This window comes from Dufourea novaeangliae, unplaced genomic scaffold (genome assembly GCF_001272555.1).
Source record: "Dufourea novaeangliae isolate 0120121106 unplaced genomic scaffold, ASM127255v1 scaffold55, whole genome shotgun sequence".
Classification (NCBI taxonomy): Eukaryota; Metazoa; Arthropoda; class Insecta; order Hymenoptera; family Halictidae; genus Dufourea; species Dufourea novaeangliae.
In genome coordinates this window covers 1,325,042-1,345,731 of record NW_015373934.1, presented here as the reverse complement: position 1 = coordinate 1,345,731, position 20,690 = coordinate 1,325,042, and the positions used below count along the sequence as shown (strand labels likewise).

Genomic DNA, 20,690 nt, shown 5'->3' with positions numbered 1-20,690 from the left:
GGGCTCTGTGACCCCACTCGCTCACCACACGGTGTCCCTGGCGCCTCCACCGGGGGGTTCTGTGACCCCACACTCTCACCACGCGGGGGTCTCTGGCGCCTGCACCGGGGTTCTGTGACCCCACTATTTCACCACACGGGGTCTCTGGCGCCACCGGAAAATAGTTAGAGCCGAATGTTAACGTATCTTAACGATGTATATCTCGAAAAATTGCTCCCGTTTTGCTCTTTCCAAATCTGCAATTGCTTCCATCGCATCGTTTATATTTAATGAGATATTGCATTATTTCTGGAATTTTCACCCTCGTCAGCCACGAATAGCCTCCCGATTTGCCCCATCTCGATTGCGTCACTCCAGAATACAATCTTTAATCCGATTACGACGTATGATCTTACCTCTTCAAGATCTGAAATCTCTTGTAACGTGTAACGAAACAAAAGTAGAATCGTTTTCATCTACTAAACATGTTATCCTATATCTATGGCATGACAGTGACTCACAAGTTTGTTCATGAAAGGCCGGTAAAATTTGAAAAAATTTGAAAAAGTGAAATTCATGAACCTTCGAACATTCATCGGTAATTTACTGTATCGGTGATACGGAGCCGTTTATTCGCCAACGTGTCCATCAAAAAATTATCAAAGAAATTAATTTTAAATATACAAACTGAAACCCCAATCGAATACTTCAACACTAAAATTTGAAAAAATTCAGAAAAGTAGGAATTTTTGGTAAATATAAAGAGTACCTTTCGAACACTCATCGATGATTTACTGTAGCCCCACCATTTAGAATCAAATAGACTCAACCAATAAACGCCACCCTAAAACGATCATTACACCTTTACAACCCCCGAAAAATAGGGTGAAACCCCGAAACAACGGTGTGTAATCCTTCGAAAATCTGGCCATAGTCCATTCCGCTCGATACCAGCTCAATATTTCCTCGTTCCACACGAAACTCGGTGAATTTCGAAGCTAGAAAGTCCTCCGAATCGATTCTGAAAACGTAGGCGCGCGCGCGTTGGGGTCCCTGGAGGAGTAGGGTGGTAAACGGAGAAAGAAGGGGCGAGTGGTCGGGCAGGCAGGGGCGTCGGGGGCGTTGGTGGGCGTTCAAAGTCGGACGCGCATGTTTCTTCTCGCCGCTGGTCGGACGGATCGATGCTGGAAATAGCTCGAGCCGCAGGAGAGGAGAGAGTACGAGGTGAGTCGGCTTCGCTTTCGGCAGGGCCTTCATCGGCTCTCTCCACACACACACACACACACACACACACTCACCACACGTCGTCCCCGGTTCTCTTTTCCCTTCCCCGTGGTGTGTCTTTTCCAGAGAACACAGAAAGAGATCACACACGGTCCCGTCGTGGTCACCCCGTGCGCGTCATCGTGGTCTTCTCTTGGGTGGCCGGAGTACCAAGAACGGGGAACGTTTGTGAATTCCTTCGGTTCGTGTATTCCGTAAGTGCTTGCGTCTTCCAGGCCTGCCTCGCGGTTCTCTTCCTTGCCACCCTCCACGGTGTGCGCCCACATCCGTTTCCCTAAGTCATCTTCCCTTTAGACGTTTCTATCTGCTTTGGTGTGTAACCGTAAAATCTCTCCTTCCACCCCCCTCGCGAATTCAAACTGTGTGTGTGCGCGACGTGACAGGTCCCGGCATTCATCGAACCGAACACTTCGGGGGTTTTGATCGTCGCGGGGATGACCCGAAAAAAATGTGCGTCGTACCGATGTGGCTGACGAGGCTGGAATCGTAAGTACCTCACGTAAATGGTCGTCGTGACGACGGAGATCCCACAGACACACCAAGTAGCCTTCTATTCGCCCTTCAGTGCCTGCTTTTTCTGGAATGCGAGAGGTATGGTAGAGGCACAGAGTAGAGTAATCGAAGAACATCGGGAGCACGACACCTAACGGCAGCTATCGGCTGTGATTGATCCGCTCCAGATACAGAGACGGACATGTACACCGATTTCGTGTGGGGTGGCTCGATTCGTGTAAAGGGGAACCCTATTCTGACTGTGCTTTTAAGGTTTCCAACGGTCTAGCTTCGTGGAATGTCCTCTACCTCCAGACATTTGGGGTTATCAGTTCGGTTCGTCGTTGATTTTCAGAATCGATTTAAGTAGAAATGACGCGAGACCAGAGGGGTAGGAAGGTTCTGGAGTCTAGTTTGTAGAGGTAGACTGACATATACACCAATTTTTGTGGTTTATTACCATTCCTGTAAAAAAACGCTAACGACTTAGTACGACAGTAATGGTGTTTTAGAATGATTTAAATCGAAATATCTCCTGAACTACTAACTTTTCGACGTACATAGGTTAGTACTTTTTTATAACGAATGTCCAGCTGCATCGATCGATGTATTAAAAAATACCTCGTTCCATTTAAAAAAAACAAAGTTGACCTTTATATGACCTTTACGCGTCTACTCACGAAAAAACTAATAACCTCAGAATATGCTCCACTCGATACCATTCAAGCCTCCGCTGAAACATTTATTGTTACGAGTAACGATACCGAGAAAATCAAGATGTCAAAATCGGGTGAGACACCCTGTATACCGGAGCCGGCTTTACGCTTGCGCCCCTCCGTTCGGACAGCCGCTGGACAACTCGTGTACCAGATATCGAGGCGATAGGTACACGAGAGTTTCTCAATTACGTCATAAATTCGTGCAGCCTAGGACACTCGAGGTTTTCCTTCGTCCTGGATGTTTACGTAATCGTTTCCCCATCGATGGCCTGGAAAATGGAAAAACGTCATCCACGCTACCCACGGTACAGTTTTGGTCAGCTTGGAATTCTTCGAATTGGACAATTTTTTAGTTTTGTGCTGGACAATGAACTCGAGTCGTGTTTTTTCGTTAAACGAAGGATGGTTGCCACGCCGGTTGAATTCCGTATGGGGCTAGGATTCTTCTAAATATAAATCGGCACGCGCGCAACCATCCCTCCCCCCTCGTTTCTTCGGTTCCGCGACCTCGTTTCGGCGAATCCTCTCTCCTTGAACCTCTGGTATAACGACGTGTGTCCGTGTAACGAGAAAGATTCATCGAGAGCTGTGATATTCGATTTTTTTTTTATTTTTATTTTGTTTTTTTTTTTGTTTTTTAGTTCAGTGTTGTTGATTCGTCGGAAGAAAATGGAGTTCATCGTCGATCGTGTATTCGGAAGTGTTAAATATTCGTAACGGAGGAACAATGTTTTGGAATTTGTTCGTACAATAATGGCGACGCTACAGACGATGGAGGTAACGTCGGGCAATTAGAAGTGATTGGTTCGATTGAAAAGCAAGGAAATTATTAGATGGTCGAACGTTCGATGACGAAACATAAATTTGGAATAATGCCCGGTAGTAGACAAACATAGGGGGATGGGACTTTGCCTAATGAAAATCCAGGAAACAAGGGATTTAACGTTCACCAGGGACTGTTAATTGACTGGTAACAAGTGTCGGTCCTGGATTCCATTCCACAGGGCCACGAACCGTACCGATCGATAATCTCTATTAGAACACGGTGTGACGCGACACGGGTAAAATTTAATTATCTGGCTGTTGGAGATAAGAATACACCTTATCGTGTCGTGCTCCCCTCTCCACATCGATATCGAAATGTCACTTCCCGTTCGACTGCTTCTTCCGTCCACCCAGATAGCACATGACGCCTAATGACGTCTTTAAGATGGCTTAAAGGCGTCTAAAATGGGTGTCTTCGAGGCGTCAGTTATCTGGAAAAGTACGAAATATAAAATTTCACGGATTAACTTCTGGAAAGTGGAAGCAAAGGAAAAATTATTAACACCCTTGAAGAGTTCCAGTAGATTCGGAATAAAAAGAAAACCCGAGTGAACTGTCTTTAAACTTGTTGGTATACCGATGTCAGGTTAGATATTCTACAAAATGCATACAATTCGCAGTTTAATAACCCAGTTTTCCCATAGTTCCACGAAGTTTCGTAACTATGCCGATCATTAATCCACCGTTCTTCGACTGATTCAGTATTCATAAAGAAACGACGCGACGACACCGCCAGCTATCTTTGAGAAAACAAGTCAAATTGCATTGAAAAAATAACAAAATAATTGATTATTCGAAATTGCTATTGTTTCAAACGAATCGATAATATATTTATTTTCAAATAACAGCATTGAAAAGGAAGTTCTGAAATAAAATTATTTCAATTAGTTATTTCTTATTGTTATTTCAAATCAAATTTTCCCCAGTCTGAATTCGACGAATTCCTCGGTTCCCTTATCGATTCTCAGGCTCTCTGCCACTGTACGTGCAGGTGTACTCGTATCGGTTTTACTGTCCACGAGGGGAGTGGGTGGCACGTCGTGATAGTCGGGGGAGGGGGGGCGCGTTTGTTAGTGCGCCCCTGACATGACCACCCTTGTGACCAATAATATGGAGCACGTGCTCCCCCGCCAAGTATCGACCGAATTCTGCTTCGTACACGTTGCTGGTCGACCAACCCTGCTCAATCTCGGAGCCGTGGACCTTTGGCTGCTCGAGTGTAAAGGGCCCAGGGTTTTTGTAGCCCTTTCAACTTTAAAACAGGGTGTTTCGATACGAAGTTTTTTTTTTCGAAATAATCATCGATGTTTCGCAACACCCATGGGACAAGCAGGATCGATAGAAAACCAGGACACAGGATATGGAAACGTAACCATCTGGCAGGGTATTCTCGATGCTAATTAAATTCTCCATTCGATACGGATTAATACGGCTGATATGTTAAACACAGCTATCGCGTAAGCTTTTAAGCTCCCCTTATCAACTGCACGAAACATATACATCGCGGATATACATATATGCATTTCGATGTTTTTTTCCGTTCCTCAATCGCCCCCCCCCCCCTCGACGAAACCACTCGTCGATTCTTTCATTCTTTCGCCTGGTATCTTTCCAGTGTCTAGGAACTGGATAAAAGGGTTAAACAGGCCGTTTGTGACGATAGTACGATTGATCGTTACCGTTTCTGGGAACTGATAACGACCAATTCCCGTCTCCAGAATAATTATTTATTATTATTTATTTATTTAGAATCGACGGGCAAGGCCCAATACAATGAATAGTTACAATACTTATGACGTGATAAGGTTTCCATGATACGCTATTATTTTCCTCTTTTTTTAATTATCAGACTTTGGTTCCATACTTTTGGAACATTTACACAAGAAAATGCTTTCTTTCGAAAGATCGAATGGAAATGAAACATCCCCAGAACGGAAGGACGATTTCTCCAAACGTGTCTTCTCTGTCCCCCATTTCAATCCCTCGAAACGATCGATCTCTAGATGTCGTTTCGACGGCGTCGTTTTAGAAGCTTTCGAGGACGATACAAAAGCTGTTCATACACACATCGTGGTAGCATACAAGCATTCAGATAGAATCGGACGGATTTAGCGCGATGTGTGACCGGCTAAATAAAGATCGGCAGTGTGTGTGTGTGTGTGTTTGTGCAACAAGTACTCGAAGAATGGAGAAGAAGGAGTGGCGTGGGAGCTGGCTTTTTCCACGCACCGACGACATTCGTTTCGCGCATGTTTTGAAGCTTCGTTGGAGTGGAATTTGTCCCAAAGTCACTCCTGTAGAAACACTCCTGGAATATAGTGTTTTCCTTAGATGTGACGAGTAGAAATCGTTTTAGTAATTACTCGAAAACTTCCGGGCACGTGTCACGGGCGAACTAGCTTTTAGGGGTTAGAACCAAGATGGCGGCCGTGAACACGGAAACGATTCGAATTTACGCTGGTGAAATAATTGTGCACAGAGTGTGCCTACGGAAGTTATGTACCAGCGGGCAGGTATTTAATGGTAAATAAATAAGAAAAAAAATTGTGGAATAAAATTTGTTCTTTAGGGGCTCCGTTTTCGAGAAAATCTAATTTGAAATGCGCTGGATACGCGCGCAATTTTAAATGGGATTTGGGCTGACGCTGGTGTCTGTTCATTGCATTCTGTTTCTACTTGGTACTGTGACGATTCTACGCGCTTCAGGTTAACCATTTCGTTCCCAGTGTTGGCATATGGATATGTTTTCGAAATTAAAAAAATAATATTAGTTTATTTGTTTATTCGATGGAATTCGAGTGTTGAACATTGTTACAAAAACGGAGTACATAATTACGAAACTTTTAATTTCTTTCAAATATGTCAAGACGGTTTATTGATCGAAGGTAAGAACAATTAGGATTTATTATGGATAACAATATTATAATGGGAAATATTATACATATAACTGTGATGAAAGTAAAAAAGTTTCTACATTTTCTTTCACACAGAATCCACCACATACCCGTCTGTACATAACCTCCCCGTAAGCACCCTGAATATGCTGAGAGGATTTTGTTCTAACGCTATGATAACGTAGACTAACATCACAGTAAATAAAATTTCGAGTTCACGGTCAAAAATGTTCCATTTGGATTCCGTCAGTTTCGATTTGCCCTGCGAGCACCTGAACTCTGCAATCAACTTGATACAGTAAATCATCGATGAGTGTTCGAAAGCTCTACAGCACTGAACAATAAATATTTCATAAACAAAATGGCCGTACGCAGCTGAAACAAATATCATTGGTATCAGAATTCCAAGTGATTGACAATAATCGATGATTTACTGTACTTGTCTATCATCGATTCGTCGCTATCCAACAGACACGTTGAATTACCCAGCACCTCAGCACGATTCGATCGAGCAACGTAGTTCGCAAAATCCATTGCAAGTTTCTGGCGAACAGTTCGTAGGATCTATCGATCGATGTTGTTTCTAATTCTTTTCGTGATTTCCTTGCTTCACACAGAGGCCTCGCGCGATCCACTGTAGCTGTTAGAGGATGCACAAGCTAGCCAAGGGCCTGAAGAAGAAGAAAAAGCAGAAGAAAGGCAAGAAGGGGGCAGAGGACGACGAGTTCGACCCGGAGGAGCTCGAGCGTTATAGGCGGGAGCGGGCGGAGGCCCAGCAGAAGGCCGAGGAATCCGGCGAGCAGGCCAGCAACGCCGGTTCAGACGAGTGGAAGAAGTTCGAGGCGTTAACAGCCGGTGTCGATTCGATCTTAAAGAAGACACAGGGCGATCTAGATCGAATCAAATCGACCTCGTTCTTCCAACGGAAACCGCCGTTAGACGAGAAGACGAACAAGAAACAGGAGGCTGACGAGGGTGAGAGCCAAGAGGATCAGGGCAAGAAAGGCTCGAAGAAGTGGGTCGGTTTCGACGAGGAGGGTAATCCCATCGAAGAAGAGCCGCCCGATTTCGAGGGGAAGAAAAAAGAGGAGAAACCGTTGGTGAACGAGGACGGTTTCGTCGACGTGCCAGAAGACAACGATGACCACGAGGACTCGGTCGACGAGGACATCTTCGACACCACATACGTGGACGTTCTTCAAAACATCGACGTTCAACTAGCTTACATACCGGACAGTCCTACGGAAGAGGAGACCGGTGACGATCCGTTCGACACCACAAACGCGGACAAGGTACTAAAGACAGTCGACAAGAAAGGTAACAAGTTAGTCAGTCTAGGGAACGCGGTCGAGGTACTCTCGGGACGGATCGATTACGTCAGTTCCTGCAAGATCACCAAAGGCAGACGACCTAGGGTTCAACAAGACCTATTGTTAGATGACTTCGAAGAGCCTGAATTACCAGCCGAGGCAATCGCGAACGCTGAACCCGTTCAAGTAGAGAAGACCTTGCTGGATGATGACAGCGATCTTCCGGATATTCCAATCGATCTAACGAAACTTCCGCCCGTTCTACCCAGACCGGTCAGTCCAGCAGCCACTCAAGAGACCGCTGCGGAGACCAAACAATCGAACGAGCTTGATATCTCCGAGTTCGAGATACTGAAAGAGAAAAATATCCTAGAGGAGATTCCCGACTTGGACGACGCCGAGTTCGATCTATCGACCGCGCCCGATGAACCGGTACGTCTCGAGGAGGCCGAGGATCCGTTTGGCACCAAAGAACCGGAAGCTCTAGACTTCCAGTCGGAGATCGTCGAGGCAAGCTTCGAGGCTGCGACCTTCGTCGACGAAGAGGATCCGTTCGACACCACCTTCGCCGAGAATATTCTCCCGGGTAAGACAGAGCTGAAATTCATCGAGAAGGAGCTAGAAGAACTCCCAGTCTCGGAGGTGACGATATCCCTTACCGATCCTGCTGGCCTGCACAGAGATTACGAGACAGGCTTGCTGACCCAGAAGCATGACGGTAGCTTCAAAGAGAAGAAGGATCTTCTAGGTGGATCGACCACCGATTTAAGCCAGCTGGTAGACCAACCGATAGCACCGGTCGAGGACATCACTTACGTCGACCCGTTCGACACCTCGACGGTCCACGAAATCCCACCTGGACAGACAGAATTGAAGTTTCTCGAGGAGGAGTTGCTCGGGGATCAGACGAAGCAATCGAACTCGTTGGAGGACGACGACTTTGATCCCAGAAAAGAGGAACAATCGACGTCGCCAATTCAACCGATTCTCTCGACGGCTCCACCGAGACCGCCGGTACCAAGTGCTCAGCCAACTTTCGCGGTTGAATTCGAAGTAGAGGAACAGGAAGCCAGCGTCGAGGATCACGCACGGAGAACTTCGCGACCGGAAGCCCTCGAGTTAGCACCCACGAGGGCGGTTGCCTTTGAGCTACCGACACCGTCCAACAGGCCAGACCTCCTAACCACCACCGAGGAAGAAAAGACTCTCCCCTCGAAACCTCTGACACCGTACTATTCCCAGAATTCCATCGAGGGATCGTTGTTGACCAAGGAGGACGTCAATCGGTCGAAACCACTGACACCTTATTATTCCCAGAAGTCCATCGAGGAGGAGGAAGTCGATGTCGATCCGTTCGACACGAGCTTCGTGGCGAAGGTAGCTCCCGGTAAGACGGAACTGAAGCTGATCGAGTCTGAACTACTCAATCAGGAGTCGAAGTTGCCCCACAGTTTGAGCGACCACGACTTCGACCCAAGAGCCGTGAACGAGCCCGCCAGAAGGCAAAGTGACTTCACGGCCGCCACTGTCCGACCCAGGGACTTGAAGATCAACGAGATACAGAGTACCGTGTTGCAGAAGTTCGCGGAAAAACCACGGATACTGGCCAAAAGGCAAGAGAGTCTGCTGGACGCTGAGATCGAAGTGGACGCCAAGCCTCTGACCCCGAGGATCGAATCGAAACCGATCGAAGAGGAGATCTCGTACGAAGATCCGTTCGACACCTCCATAGCAACGAATATCCTGCCTGGTAAAGCGGAACTGAAGATTCTAGAGAGCGAACTACAACAGATCTCCGGAGTAGTACCGGTCAGACCAGCCCCCATCGATTTGACAACAATAGTAGCGTCCACGGTTTCGGAAATCGACGACTTCGATCCCAGAGCAGAGGAGAGGAAGGAATCCCAGGATTTTTTGTGCATCGACGATCAAGACACAGGCGCAAAGGTTCTGACACCGTTGCAGAACGAAAGTCCCGCGTTCGGGGAGGACGTGGACCCATTCGACACCAGTTTCGCCACGATCGAACCTGGACAGACCGAACTGAAGCTGTTAGAGTCCGAACTGATGGACAAATAAGACTATAATCCTATCTGTGTGTCTCTCTCTGTCTGTACTTTCTTCACTTAAATACTTTTCGCTACACCCAGGCCCGATTAATTCATCGTCATGGATTCGAAAGGTGGAAACCCGTTCCTGATGGACGATTACGGGGCGGAGGAGACGGACGGACAGGCCGGCCAACAGACCTCCAATCCGTTTCTCCAGGACTTCGCGACGGACACAGGAACCACTGGGGAGAATCCGTTTTTGAACTTTGCCGCGGATCAATCCTACCAGCCGCCGATCAGCGTCGACTCGACGAACCCGTTCGCCTCGTTCGGCGTGGACACGTCCGCAGCGAGCACGGGTTTCGATACGACCGCCACCACAGCCGCGACCGATACACCAGCGACCGATATATTCACTAGCCAAACCAGCAACATTTTCGCGACGACCACGACAATGATGGCCGAGTCGTCGACGGATTTGTTCGATACGGCAGATGAGACGTCGCAGTCGCCCGAGGATATGTTCGGGAAACCCGCTGCGCCGGAAGTGGAGCCACCAACACCACCGCAAGCGGCGGCAGCACCAGCGTTACAACCGAAGAACGGAAGACCAGCGCCATCTAGACCACCGCCGCCGAGGCCGCAACCGCCGGCGCCCCCGAAAAACACCAAGGATCTGATCCTGTCCGTGACAGGGGCCATGGACGCGACCTCCAATCATCTCCTGGACCGGTTGCAGGTGAGCGTTTTAATCTATTGTATAATTAGAAACACTTCAGTCAACGACTGGCCACTTCTGATTGGTACACCCCATGCACAGACGAGGTATAGGAGTAGACATTTCATCGAATGTATTTTTGCGGCCCACTTTTCGGGGATTACGTACCCCATTTTCATTTTAGTGTCGCTACGTAATCTTTTACAATCATAGCCTCGTTTCGCCTACCGAAAGAAAATAAAACGCACAAAGACCAAATTGTTCCACGCATAATCTCGATGCTGAGTATACACTTTAACGAACTTGGTTTCAACACCAGGCTACCAGAACACCCAGCCCAACATTGTTGCACTCGCCATCCCCGACACCGGAGCACAGTTTCGCCGACCTGTTGGACGTGGACTCGAACGTTCCGGATCTGATGTCGGACGACAGTAAACCCGGCCCGATGGAACCGTCGACGAACCAGGATATCTTGGACCTGTTCGACGCGCCCAACACCGACACGACAACCACCACAATCTTCTCCATTTCTATGACCACCGGCGACACGACTAGCCTGGTCACCGGGACAGCTTTGACCACAACGACCATCGGGCAGGACAACCCATTCGCCAGTATGACGGACGACGAATCGTCCATTGCTCCGACGGAAGACGCATTCGCGTCGGACTACGCGGAGACAGCGTCCATCAGCAGCGAGAAAAGGCCCTCTGTCGTGTCGACGACATGCGTTGTCGGCAGCGACACAGACGACAAGACTGTCACTGGCGTAGACTTCGCAGCTGAGACTCCAGTGGTCAGCGAGTACCAACCTTCCATGACCAGCGCCGAATTATTCTCGACGGATCAGATTGTGACGGCTACATCCGATTCCACGTTCTTTTCCGTCACGGAGACGACCACCGCGGCTCCGTTTGGTGTCCCAGAAACAGCAAGTCCTCCATTCTCAGCCACCCCAGCGCAACCACCGCCCACCCCAGCCCTGTTCGACACCGCTGAGACCGCTGTCCCATCGTCTCTACCTGGCGGTCCGTTCGCCTCCGATTTACTGGGTGACTTCGGGGGACCTGGCGAAGACGCCACCGTTCCAACTAGTCCACTCCCAGCCGCGGAATTCCCCGCCAGTGGGATGTACAAACCGGACGAGCAGTTGGATAATTTCGCGGCTACCGCCAAGACGATCGAGAGCAGCGGCGATGCTTTCGATATTTTCGCGTCCAAGTTCAATAAGGCGGCCGAGCCGGACGCTAATACTGATCCGTTTTTGGACGCTTTTGGGGGTGGGCCCACCGCCATGGACACGTCCAGCGACGGTGAGTTTCTGGTCGAATGCAGAAGGACAATTCGCGTGGGTTGATCGAAAGCAGAGGTGTCTAACTGCTGCTTGAGAGAAAATCTTCTTCTCTGAGGGTAGCCCCACTGGAATTCCTTGATACGGTCCCTACGAAACTGATCACATTTAATGGTTTACCCTGTATATCAGATATATTACCAATAGTCTTGCTACCACGCCTAAATAGGGGTACCTCTGTAGAGGGGAAGATTTGTTCGGCAGTTAGACATCTCCAACGAAACGGGTATCGTGGAGCAATCTATTTGAATTTTCGTTGTTTAGTTTGGGGCGATTCCTCCGCGACTGGATCAGAAACAGCAGTGACCGGTTTCGGGGAGGCGGATGGATTCGACTCGTTCCTCAGCATGACCGCCCCGCCACAAGAGACCAAAGTGAAGAGATCCGACTCAGCGGAGTCCGACGAGGGTCCAGACTTCAGTGTCTTTATCAAGCAAGTATCCACCACTGTCGGGGTACTCGATCTTTCTTTCTATTCTTATCGGTTCCTTCTTGTAGACCGAAAGAAGGAGACCAGTCTATGGGCATCGAGGGTGGAACTGTCCCCGTGTTGGCCCCACCGCCAAAGAGCCCTCAGAACTCAGCGTACGCGGATTCCTCGCCACGATTCAACCCGTTCGACAAATCTGGATTCGCTCAGGACGCTGTCTTGCCTACGGAAACCACTCCGACCGCGGAACTGACCAGGACCGATTCTCAGGTAGCATTTCGAGACACAGAATATCACACGATGAGTGTTCGAAGGCTCCTTGGCACTGACAGAGGTCCCCAGGTGTAACCTAGACGTTTTTAATAAGCTTCAGCACAGTGGACAGAGCTTCGAATGCTGAAGTCAATGATGTTTTTTTTTTTCAGCAGCATATGGCCATTATTTCATGAAATATTTAATGTTCAACCCTGAGGAGCCATCAAGCACTAATTTGATTATTTATTGTACCTTGGTGTCGAATTGGACACAGAGGAATTGAACCGAATCTGCTGTCCCAGGAAACACCACCCACACCCCTGTTCGATGAGGACATGAGTCAACCGTTGGAGGATTTCCCGAGGGTGACCTACACAGGCGACGGATGGGAGATGCAGTTGCGTCAACCGAACAAGAAGAAGGTGATCACGGCTCAGCGATTCTGGAAGAAGACCTTCGTCAGGGTGGTCTACCAAGGCGACAATCCTGTCCTCCAACTGTTCAACAACAAAGACGACAAGGACCCGTTCCAGGAGCTACCTCTGCTGCCCTGCTACTCGGTCTCCGACATCGGGGCCCAGCAGTTCGATCAGTACGGCAAGATCTTCACGTTGAAGTTACAATATATCTTCTACAAGGAACGTCCAGGTGTCAGACCCGGTCAGGTGACAAAAGCGGAGAGACTTACGAACAAGCTCAGCCAGTTCGCCGCGTACGCCATTCAGGGTGATTATCAGGGGGTGAAAGAGTTTGGTAGCGATCTGAAGAAGTTAGGTCTTCCTGTTGAACACGCGCCACAGGTATATACATGTTCGTTCAGTTGTTCGATGGACACTGGAAACCGCGAAAGATTCGACACAGGATGCTGGACAATCGTCTCTGAATATTTCAGATCTCGTACCTGTTCAAGCTAGGCTCGCAGAATTACGAAGACATGAAACAGTTGTCCTACGCGATCGAGGAGGCTCTGTTCAGACTGCCCGCCCATCGGGACCGTGCGCTCAGTTACAAGATGGAAGAGGTCCAGATAACGGTGGTAGACGAGCTCTATGTCGAGCAGAATTTCGAGGGTCACGTGGAGAAGCAGATCGCGCGGGTTCGATTGTTCTTCTTGGGTTTCCTAACAGGTGAGAAGCTAGGGGACATTGTCGACCCTTGTTATGTGGAGACTGTAAACGGGCAATTGCTTTAGGAATGCCCGACGTCGAGCTTGGAATAAACGACATGTGGAGGCAGGGGAAGGAAGTGGTGGGCAGGCACGATATCATTCGAGTGGTGACCGAGGAATGGATTCGTCTGGAGAACGTGGAGTTTCACACCTGCGTCCAACAGGACGAATACGAAAAGACTAGGATCATAAAGTACGTTGTCGACATTCTTCGGGAAAACGCTTCTTAATCGTCTAACAGCTATTTTTTAACTGGATGTGTGTATAACCTGAGGCTCCGTGGAAAGTTCTGTTGTTTCCTTGACAATGTTTCGAGAGAAAACGACTGCTTTCCGTGGGCCTTCGATAACCGATTGTGACTCTAACCATGACTAACCCGTTTGAAGGTTCAAGCCGCCCGATGCATGCTATATCGAACTGATGCGATTCCGTGTCAGACCGCCTAAAAACAGGGAGCTTCCCCTGCAGCTTAAAGCTGTAATGTGCGTTACCGGTAACAAGGTAATGTCGAAAACCTTGCCTAACGTTGCACGATCGCGATCACCGCGTCCTCACCCACTCCCAATAATCAATATACAGTGAAACTTGGATTAGTACCTGGAACGATCTACAGCGTGAACACCCGAGTGTTCATTCCCACCATTGGAGGGGCATCACCTGGAACTAATCAAGCATAAAATATAAGACAAAAATTTCTCTACTTTCTATTATTTTTTCAATAATTCTTTTACTAACATATTTGTGAGATTTTTCTGTTTAGAACAAGACCAAACACGATATAATTTGAATTATATCTATTATTGATATTGATTAAGTGTAATGTGATATCTGGGTTTGCTCCACTTTATTAGCACCCGGGCTTCAGTTCCAATTTTTGGGTACTAATCCAAGTTTTACTGTACCTAGTACCTACCCTACAATGAATGTCGCTTGTAAGATAATTTGTCTTTGTCAGCCGCCCGTTCACGGCCCGACTGACCCTAACCTCACTGCCTCATTAGGTAGAGCTGAGAGCGGACATTCTGGTGCCAGGATTCGCGTCGCGGAAACTGGGCCAAGTGCCATGCGAGGACGTGATGGTCCGGTTCCCGATCCCCGAGTGCTGGATCTACCTGTTCAGGGTCGAGAAACACTTCAGGTACGGCTCGGTGAAGTCCGCCCACAGGAGAACCGGGAAGATCAAGGGTATAGAGAGATTCCTCGGGGCTGTCGACACCCTGGAACCGCAGCTGATGGAGGTCACATCGGGACAAGCGAAATACGAGCATCAACATCGTGCTATCGTTTGGAGGATGCCCAGGTTACCGAAACAAGGCCAAGGTACGTTGTTCGCAACGGTCGCCATCTTGAATCCCTTTTTATCCCAAGCGATATTTGACACTATGCTACCGGAAGAATTTTTGTGTTTGCAAATATACAACGTTCAGGTGTCCCGAAAAATATTTAGAAACAACTATTCAATTTTTTAATTTGTCAAACGTTACATATAGGAAAAGCATTTTTGCCTTATTTTGTCTACTATTCTAGTTCTTATTTAAGAAAGACGTGTACTACTACGTCATCCGACATCAAATGTGTTAAAACTAATCGGATCAGATTTTTTTTTTTTTTTTTTTTTCTTTAGGTGCGTACACAACGCATCAACTGGTCTGCCGTATGGCTCTGACCTCCTACGATCAGATCCCCGAGAATCTCTCGGAGTACTGTTACGTCGAGTTCACGATGCCGGCTACCCAAGTGTCTCACACGACCGCGAGGAGCGTCAGCCTTCAGAACAGCGACAGTGACAATCCACCGGAGAAATACGTGAAGAACCTATCGCGGCATGAGTACAGGTATACACTAGTGTTTCTTGAGTAGAACACAAAATTTCAGTGAGAATTCTTAGAGGAAACTACACCTTCCTAAACGACTCTGCTCGATCAAAATCGGTATCTTCATTTCTTATCGGTCATTCGTGGTTCCAGAGTCGGTATCGAGCACACGCAGGGCGACGGGCCGGGCGCTTACGTGTCGGCGACGATCGCCAAGAAGCTTCCAGAATCGACGCCAGAGGTCCAGAGCGAGGCGTCCGACGCGCCCGCCGATTCCGATTCCGATTCCACCGAGTAAATGTCGTGGACCGCGTCAGGTAACGTATCGACGCTGATGAAACGCGCGAGCGGTGAACAGTTACTTGCTAATATACATATATACATAATATACATATATAGTCGTTGAAACGAGGGGCCCCGAGCATAGAGAAAAACAATGCCTGTGACTCGAAACGCGGCCCGGCGTGTGCGGTTTCACGGCGGCAGGTTGTTCGATTCCACGCGAATAAAAGGGCATCTCTATGGGAAATTGCGTCGAGGCACTCATCTGGGAAGCGACCGAAGTGATACGTCGCTTCAAACGCACATCAGTATTAACTCGGTTAAAGCGTTTCTTCGCTGGGTATCGATCGACACGCACCCCGTGGAACGAACCCTCGCCGCGTGTTTCGCGTTAAGCCGCGTATTCACTTGAACGATCATACCATCAGGTATGGGGAAGTTTTTTTTTAACAATAGATATTAATACTTTGCTGGCGGGAGGATGTTTTGTATTTGCAAATGTAGAACGTTCAGGTGGTCTAAAAATATTTAGAAACTACTATTTAACGTATTCGTCAAACTTTACATTTGGGGAAAGCGACTTGTTCCTATTTTTTTACTGTTCTAGTACTTATTTAAGGAAGACGTCAACCGCTCTCAGCTTTTGAAAAGACGTACTATTGCGTCAACCGACAGATTATATTCCCTTTCTGTTTCCCCTCTATTCGTTCGAATGAAAAAAAGTCCTCGAGTCCTTTGGATTTTGGTTTCTTTAATGTTCCGTGGAATCGCGCAAGTGGAAACGCGGCCTAACAGTATAGCGGTTAACGAAAATGTACGTATGAAACAAGTAATGTGTAAGGGAGGACAATACTGATTTTACGTTCGGTTTAGCTTGCTAAGTAGTAACACGTAACCAACGGGGAAAGGCTTTGCGATGCTGACCGTCGAACCGGAGATCAAAGTGTACAGGTGTAAAACATTGTTTAACTAGTCAGATGAGGATTTCGTTGGACCTTTATCGGTTCCTTCCCTTCGAGTAATCGATCGTTACCAAGAATTCCGTCGCGGCGAGCACGTCGATCAGAGGGCAAAATAGCTGTTAAAAATTAAGATACACGTTACACAATTCCAGAGGATCGTGGACGCGGCCATATCTTATCGTTTGAGCTTGCAGATGATCTATATCGAATGTTATTCAGTCGTAGAGCGTAGTTTACCGTGATTAACCGTCGGTTACTTAGACGAATAAGGGTATAAATTATAACGAGAAGAGAAACGAATGGGTCAGTGTGTGCGCGTGCTTGTGAGATGCGTGTGTGAGAGCGTGAATCCGCGATTTACCTAGTCCTTAATGTTATTTCGTATTCGTACGTGTGTTATGCAGGGTGTCTGAAAAAGATGGTACAAGCTGCGACACGTATAATCCTCGTGCAAATACAAATCGAAAAGTCCTTTACCGTTTTGTAATCTGAAGCTCCATTTTCGAGATATTAGCAGTTGAACGAACTCCAATCAGCTGAGCGGTCAACCACACGTACGCTCAGATGTACAGTTAAGAAGCGCGCGACTCAGCTGACTGGCGTACGTGTGGCGGACCGCTCAGCTGAATGGAGTTCGTTCAACTGTTAATAACTCGAAAATCCTATTACAAAACGGTAAAGAACTTTTCGATTTGTATTTGCATGAAGAATATATACGTGTTGCGATTTGTCCCATCATTCTGGGACACGTTGTACAGGTTGCAAGAACAGAGGTTACGATCCAAGTGATAGGCGTAAGTTTCCGTTCCGTGTTTACCCTGTGTGTCGATCACGGTCTACGGGAGATCGACCCAATCCGATTTCTCTAGTCAAAGATCTGTATTCCGTGAGAGGACGCAAAGCACGATGGCCACAGTACATAAAACATACGTATATCCATTAGGTAAGAACGAACGACCAGCGCGGTCGTTCGATTAATATAAGGAGAACGAAGACCTAGGCGACGTAAGTTTCCGTTTTTGTTATTCGAGTTTTCGTTTCGCGTTTCTTTCATCCTGCAAAGGTGATCAGAAGAGTCTATTCTAGTCCTTAGCCTGTAAGATGATCGTGTGACCTCAGTCAAGCGTCTCAGTACGCCGGTCACGCGGTTTGCCGCACGTCTAATTTAGGATTACGATTAACAGATAGCCGTAAAAGAAAAAAGGAAAACTATTGATCCAACGACGTTTAGAAATGTCGGCCGATATGCCAACTAACACTTAGCGAATACACCTAGCCACTTAAGCGATCGTATCGGTTATAGATTGTCGCTCTGATCCGTGTCACATTGCGGAAAAACGATGCATCGAATCGTGGTCAGACAATACCGTTCAGTGATGGTAGCTCTGTCAGAGGAATAATCTGACCCGTATTGTCGTCCATCAGTCACTGTACCCTAGACCGTTCAGGTGTTGCTCGAAAGACTTTTCGAGGACCATTTAACAGTATTAGATCAAAATACAGTAAATCATCGATGAGTTTTCGAAGACTCATCGATAATTCACTATAATTATATAATTTCTATAGTCCACTAATTTTAACGTAGTAAGAGATTGGTGTCCAATATCAACGAAGGATCGACGTGCATTCTATATATTCATACGTACATACCGGTTATAGGTTAAGTCATCCCATGGACGGTAGCTGCGGCCGCTGACAGAACTACCATAGAAACGTAGGGGAAAATCGGTTTCCGTTCGTCGTGCGCGGCAGACGCAAAGCTTTTCCGTCGTGACGGTCTGTTTACGTTCGGTACATTAAACGGATCTCGGGGGGAGGCTTTTCCCCGCGGAGAAGTTTCACTCGAGACAAAACGTTTCCAGCTCGTGATCTCAACTAAAGCGTAATATCCGCACCGTGTATAGTGCGACGATGGTTTCGGAACGGCGTTTCTTGTATCTAAAGGGAGTGAAATCCGATTGAACACACAATGCGTAATATAGATAATAATATATCCTAGGAATGGTATATTCGACTTAGAGATTATGTGTGTGATAATACCGGCATGCCTACCGATCGTATTTCTCCGATTGCAAAACAAAAAAAAAAAAAACGAATACATAATGTCTGAGTGTGCACGAATCGGAGAATGTACGAGGGAAGGAGAACAGGACAAAAATCAATTGTCTATGAAAGGAGGTCGTAATTTCGGGTTAATTTTTTTTTTTTTTCATATATAAAGTGACAAATTTCTTTTGGGTGGAACCGTCGAGCGAGAGGCATCGGACAACATTCAGAGGTTAATCGTGATTTACTTGACTATACAATCGCCGTGTGGACTCTCACTATCGAGAGCATAATCTTAAGCCAACGATTCGAGTCTCGAAGTATAATTACGATCGTTACGAATAAGGGATTCTGCTTGAGTTCGTGTCAAGAATAATAATTCACACACGGCCCTCGCGAATGGCAAGTTCATCGAGTCCACATTATGGAAATCCTTGAATTTGAGTACCTTTATTTAATCAGTTTCATTGCTTGCTGGGAGGCTTAAAATGTCAGAAAGAGGATTCTGTCTTCGAAATTCATCGACAAGGGGGACGGATCTCAATAATATTGAAACTATTTAAACGCTTTAGTGTAATTGAAAAGATTACTTTGAAGAGACACAGTTCCGCTGGGGGCCAAGTCGTGTCAGTAATGTAGATCTCGCTTCGCGACCTCCATTTGTTTCTGCTCCGAGAAATTAATGTCATCCCCGTTTTATCCCGAGATTATTCGTTCATCCGCGTATAAATGTTAAACTGGGTAGAGTTATAGATATAACCCTGTTATCTCGAGTCGCTGTAAAAATTAATTGTAAAGGAGCTATAGTAGTGTCGCTGTTGTTCTTATCATTACCGTTGCAAACCAGAAGGAAAAAAATGGCAGAGAGCGAAACAAAAGTGTTCTGTACAGGTGACGAGAGAGTCTGTAAAGATGCCCATTCACGAGTCATGCTAGGAACGACAATTAAATAGGATCTAGAGAGAGAACGTACGATGTTGCACGAATCGGGCGATGAAAGGACGAGAAAACCCCGCCCCCATTTGAATGCATGTTATACAATAATCGTATTTCCCGCGCGATTTCGCGCGTGCGCGCCATCGCAGAACAGCCGATAATTTTCGTCCGGCAGCTTTTTATCGAACGTTGCAAAAGTAAATTTTGTACGCCAGTTGATGTTCCGACGAGATGTATTTCGGTGTGAAGACTACAGGGGTTCTTTCAAGATTATTTCGGTCGATTCTTGGCCGAGGGAAAGTAGGATTTTAGTGTCTTTATCGTAAACACGATAGCCTGATGTATCAACGAACTTCGGAGGTGGTTCGGAGACGCGCCGTTAGGGGATAGCAATGTTAGTCTTTCGGTTTTCTAAACCTAAACCGACAACGTTTGAATATGATTCCGTTAATAAACGTTTTTCGGGTGTCTCTGTGTGATCTGGAAATTGCATGTGGAGTCGTCTAGATTAGAGAAGAATTTTTTTTTACGTTCGAATCGTTACCGATGATTTAACCATTTCATGATGGCATCGAGCCTCGGAAGTGTGGCGTGAAAAGGATGACCGTTAAGTACCGAAACATTCCCTGATGAATCGAGATATAGAGCACATCTAATCTCCGACCTGTAATTTATAAATATATAAATATATATATATATATGTATACATAAACACGTGTATGTAACGTTGTAATGTGTAATTATACGTGAATGTATGATCTGTAATTGTGATTCTAATAGTAATCAGTGCGATGTATACATTGTGACGAGAGAGAGGAGCGTCGATCGAAAGGCGAGCTCCTCGACATATATATGTACTATAATTTCGCAAACGAGAGAACGACAACCTTCGGGGAACCTAGACAGGAACAAGTGTAATACTGTTAGCTAATGGTATTATTGATAAATTCTATGTATCAATAAATAATATAACATTGTTTAAGGGACGAAATCGGGTTGACAATATCGATCTTTCTTTTCAATTCTAGAATATATACGCTTTAACAGTCACCTTTTGGATATTTTACCGTAGCGATCGAAGTCATCCACATTTCTTCCGGGTAACAACGATCCATTATTCCTACCGAAAGCATTATGCTTGTGGATCATCACGGTCGTTCGATGATTCGGG

The 20,690-nt window shown here is 46.8% G+C and overlaps 1 protein-coding gene across 1 annotated transcript; it reads left to right on the top strand.

Annotated features, from left to right (window-relative positions):
* Positions 1-1,644: 1,644 nt before the first annotated feature.
* LOC107195167 (protein stoned-B-like) lies at positions 1,645-15,706 on the top strand. The gene is made up of 13 exons (XM_015584953.1): positions 1,645-1,749; positions 6,811-9,514; positions 9,686-10,293; positions 10,592-11,588; positions 11,891-12,059; positions 12,125-12,326; positions 12,614-13,111; positions 13,204-13,438; positions 13,504-13,672; positions 13,866-13,980; positions 14,481-14,799; positions 15,104-15,314; positions 15,447-15,706. Exons 2-13 carry the CDS (start codon positions 6,844-6,846, stop codon positions 15,589-15,591), a joined length of 6,339 nt encoding a protein of 2,112 aa, XP_015440439.1. The 5' UTR covers positions 1,645-1,749; positions 6,811-6,843; the 3' UTR covers positions 15,592-15,706.
* Positions 15,707-20,690: the final 4,984 nt, after the last annotated feature.

What these genes read in the sequence shown, in the direction of transcription:
- LOC107195167 (XM_015584953.1), top strand. Translation starts at nt 6,844, where the DNA reads ATGCACAAGCTAGCCAAGGGCCTGAAGAAGAAGAAAAAGCAGAAGAAA. An exon ending in ATCTCCTGGACCGGTTGCAG is followed by an intron (nt 10,294 to 10,591) that starts GTGAGCGTTTTA and finishes TTTCAACACCAG; the next exon opens with GCTACCAGAACACCCAGCCC. An exon ending in TGTGCGTTACCGGTAACAAG is followed by an intron (nt 13,981 to 14,480) that starts GTAATGTCGAAA and finishes CTGCCTCATTAG; the next exon opens with GTAGAGCTGAGAGCGGACAT.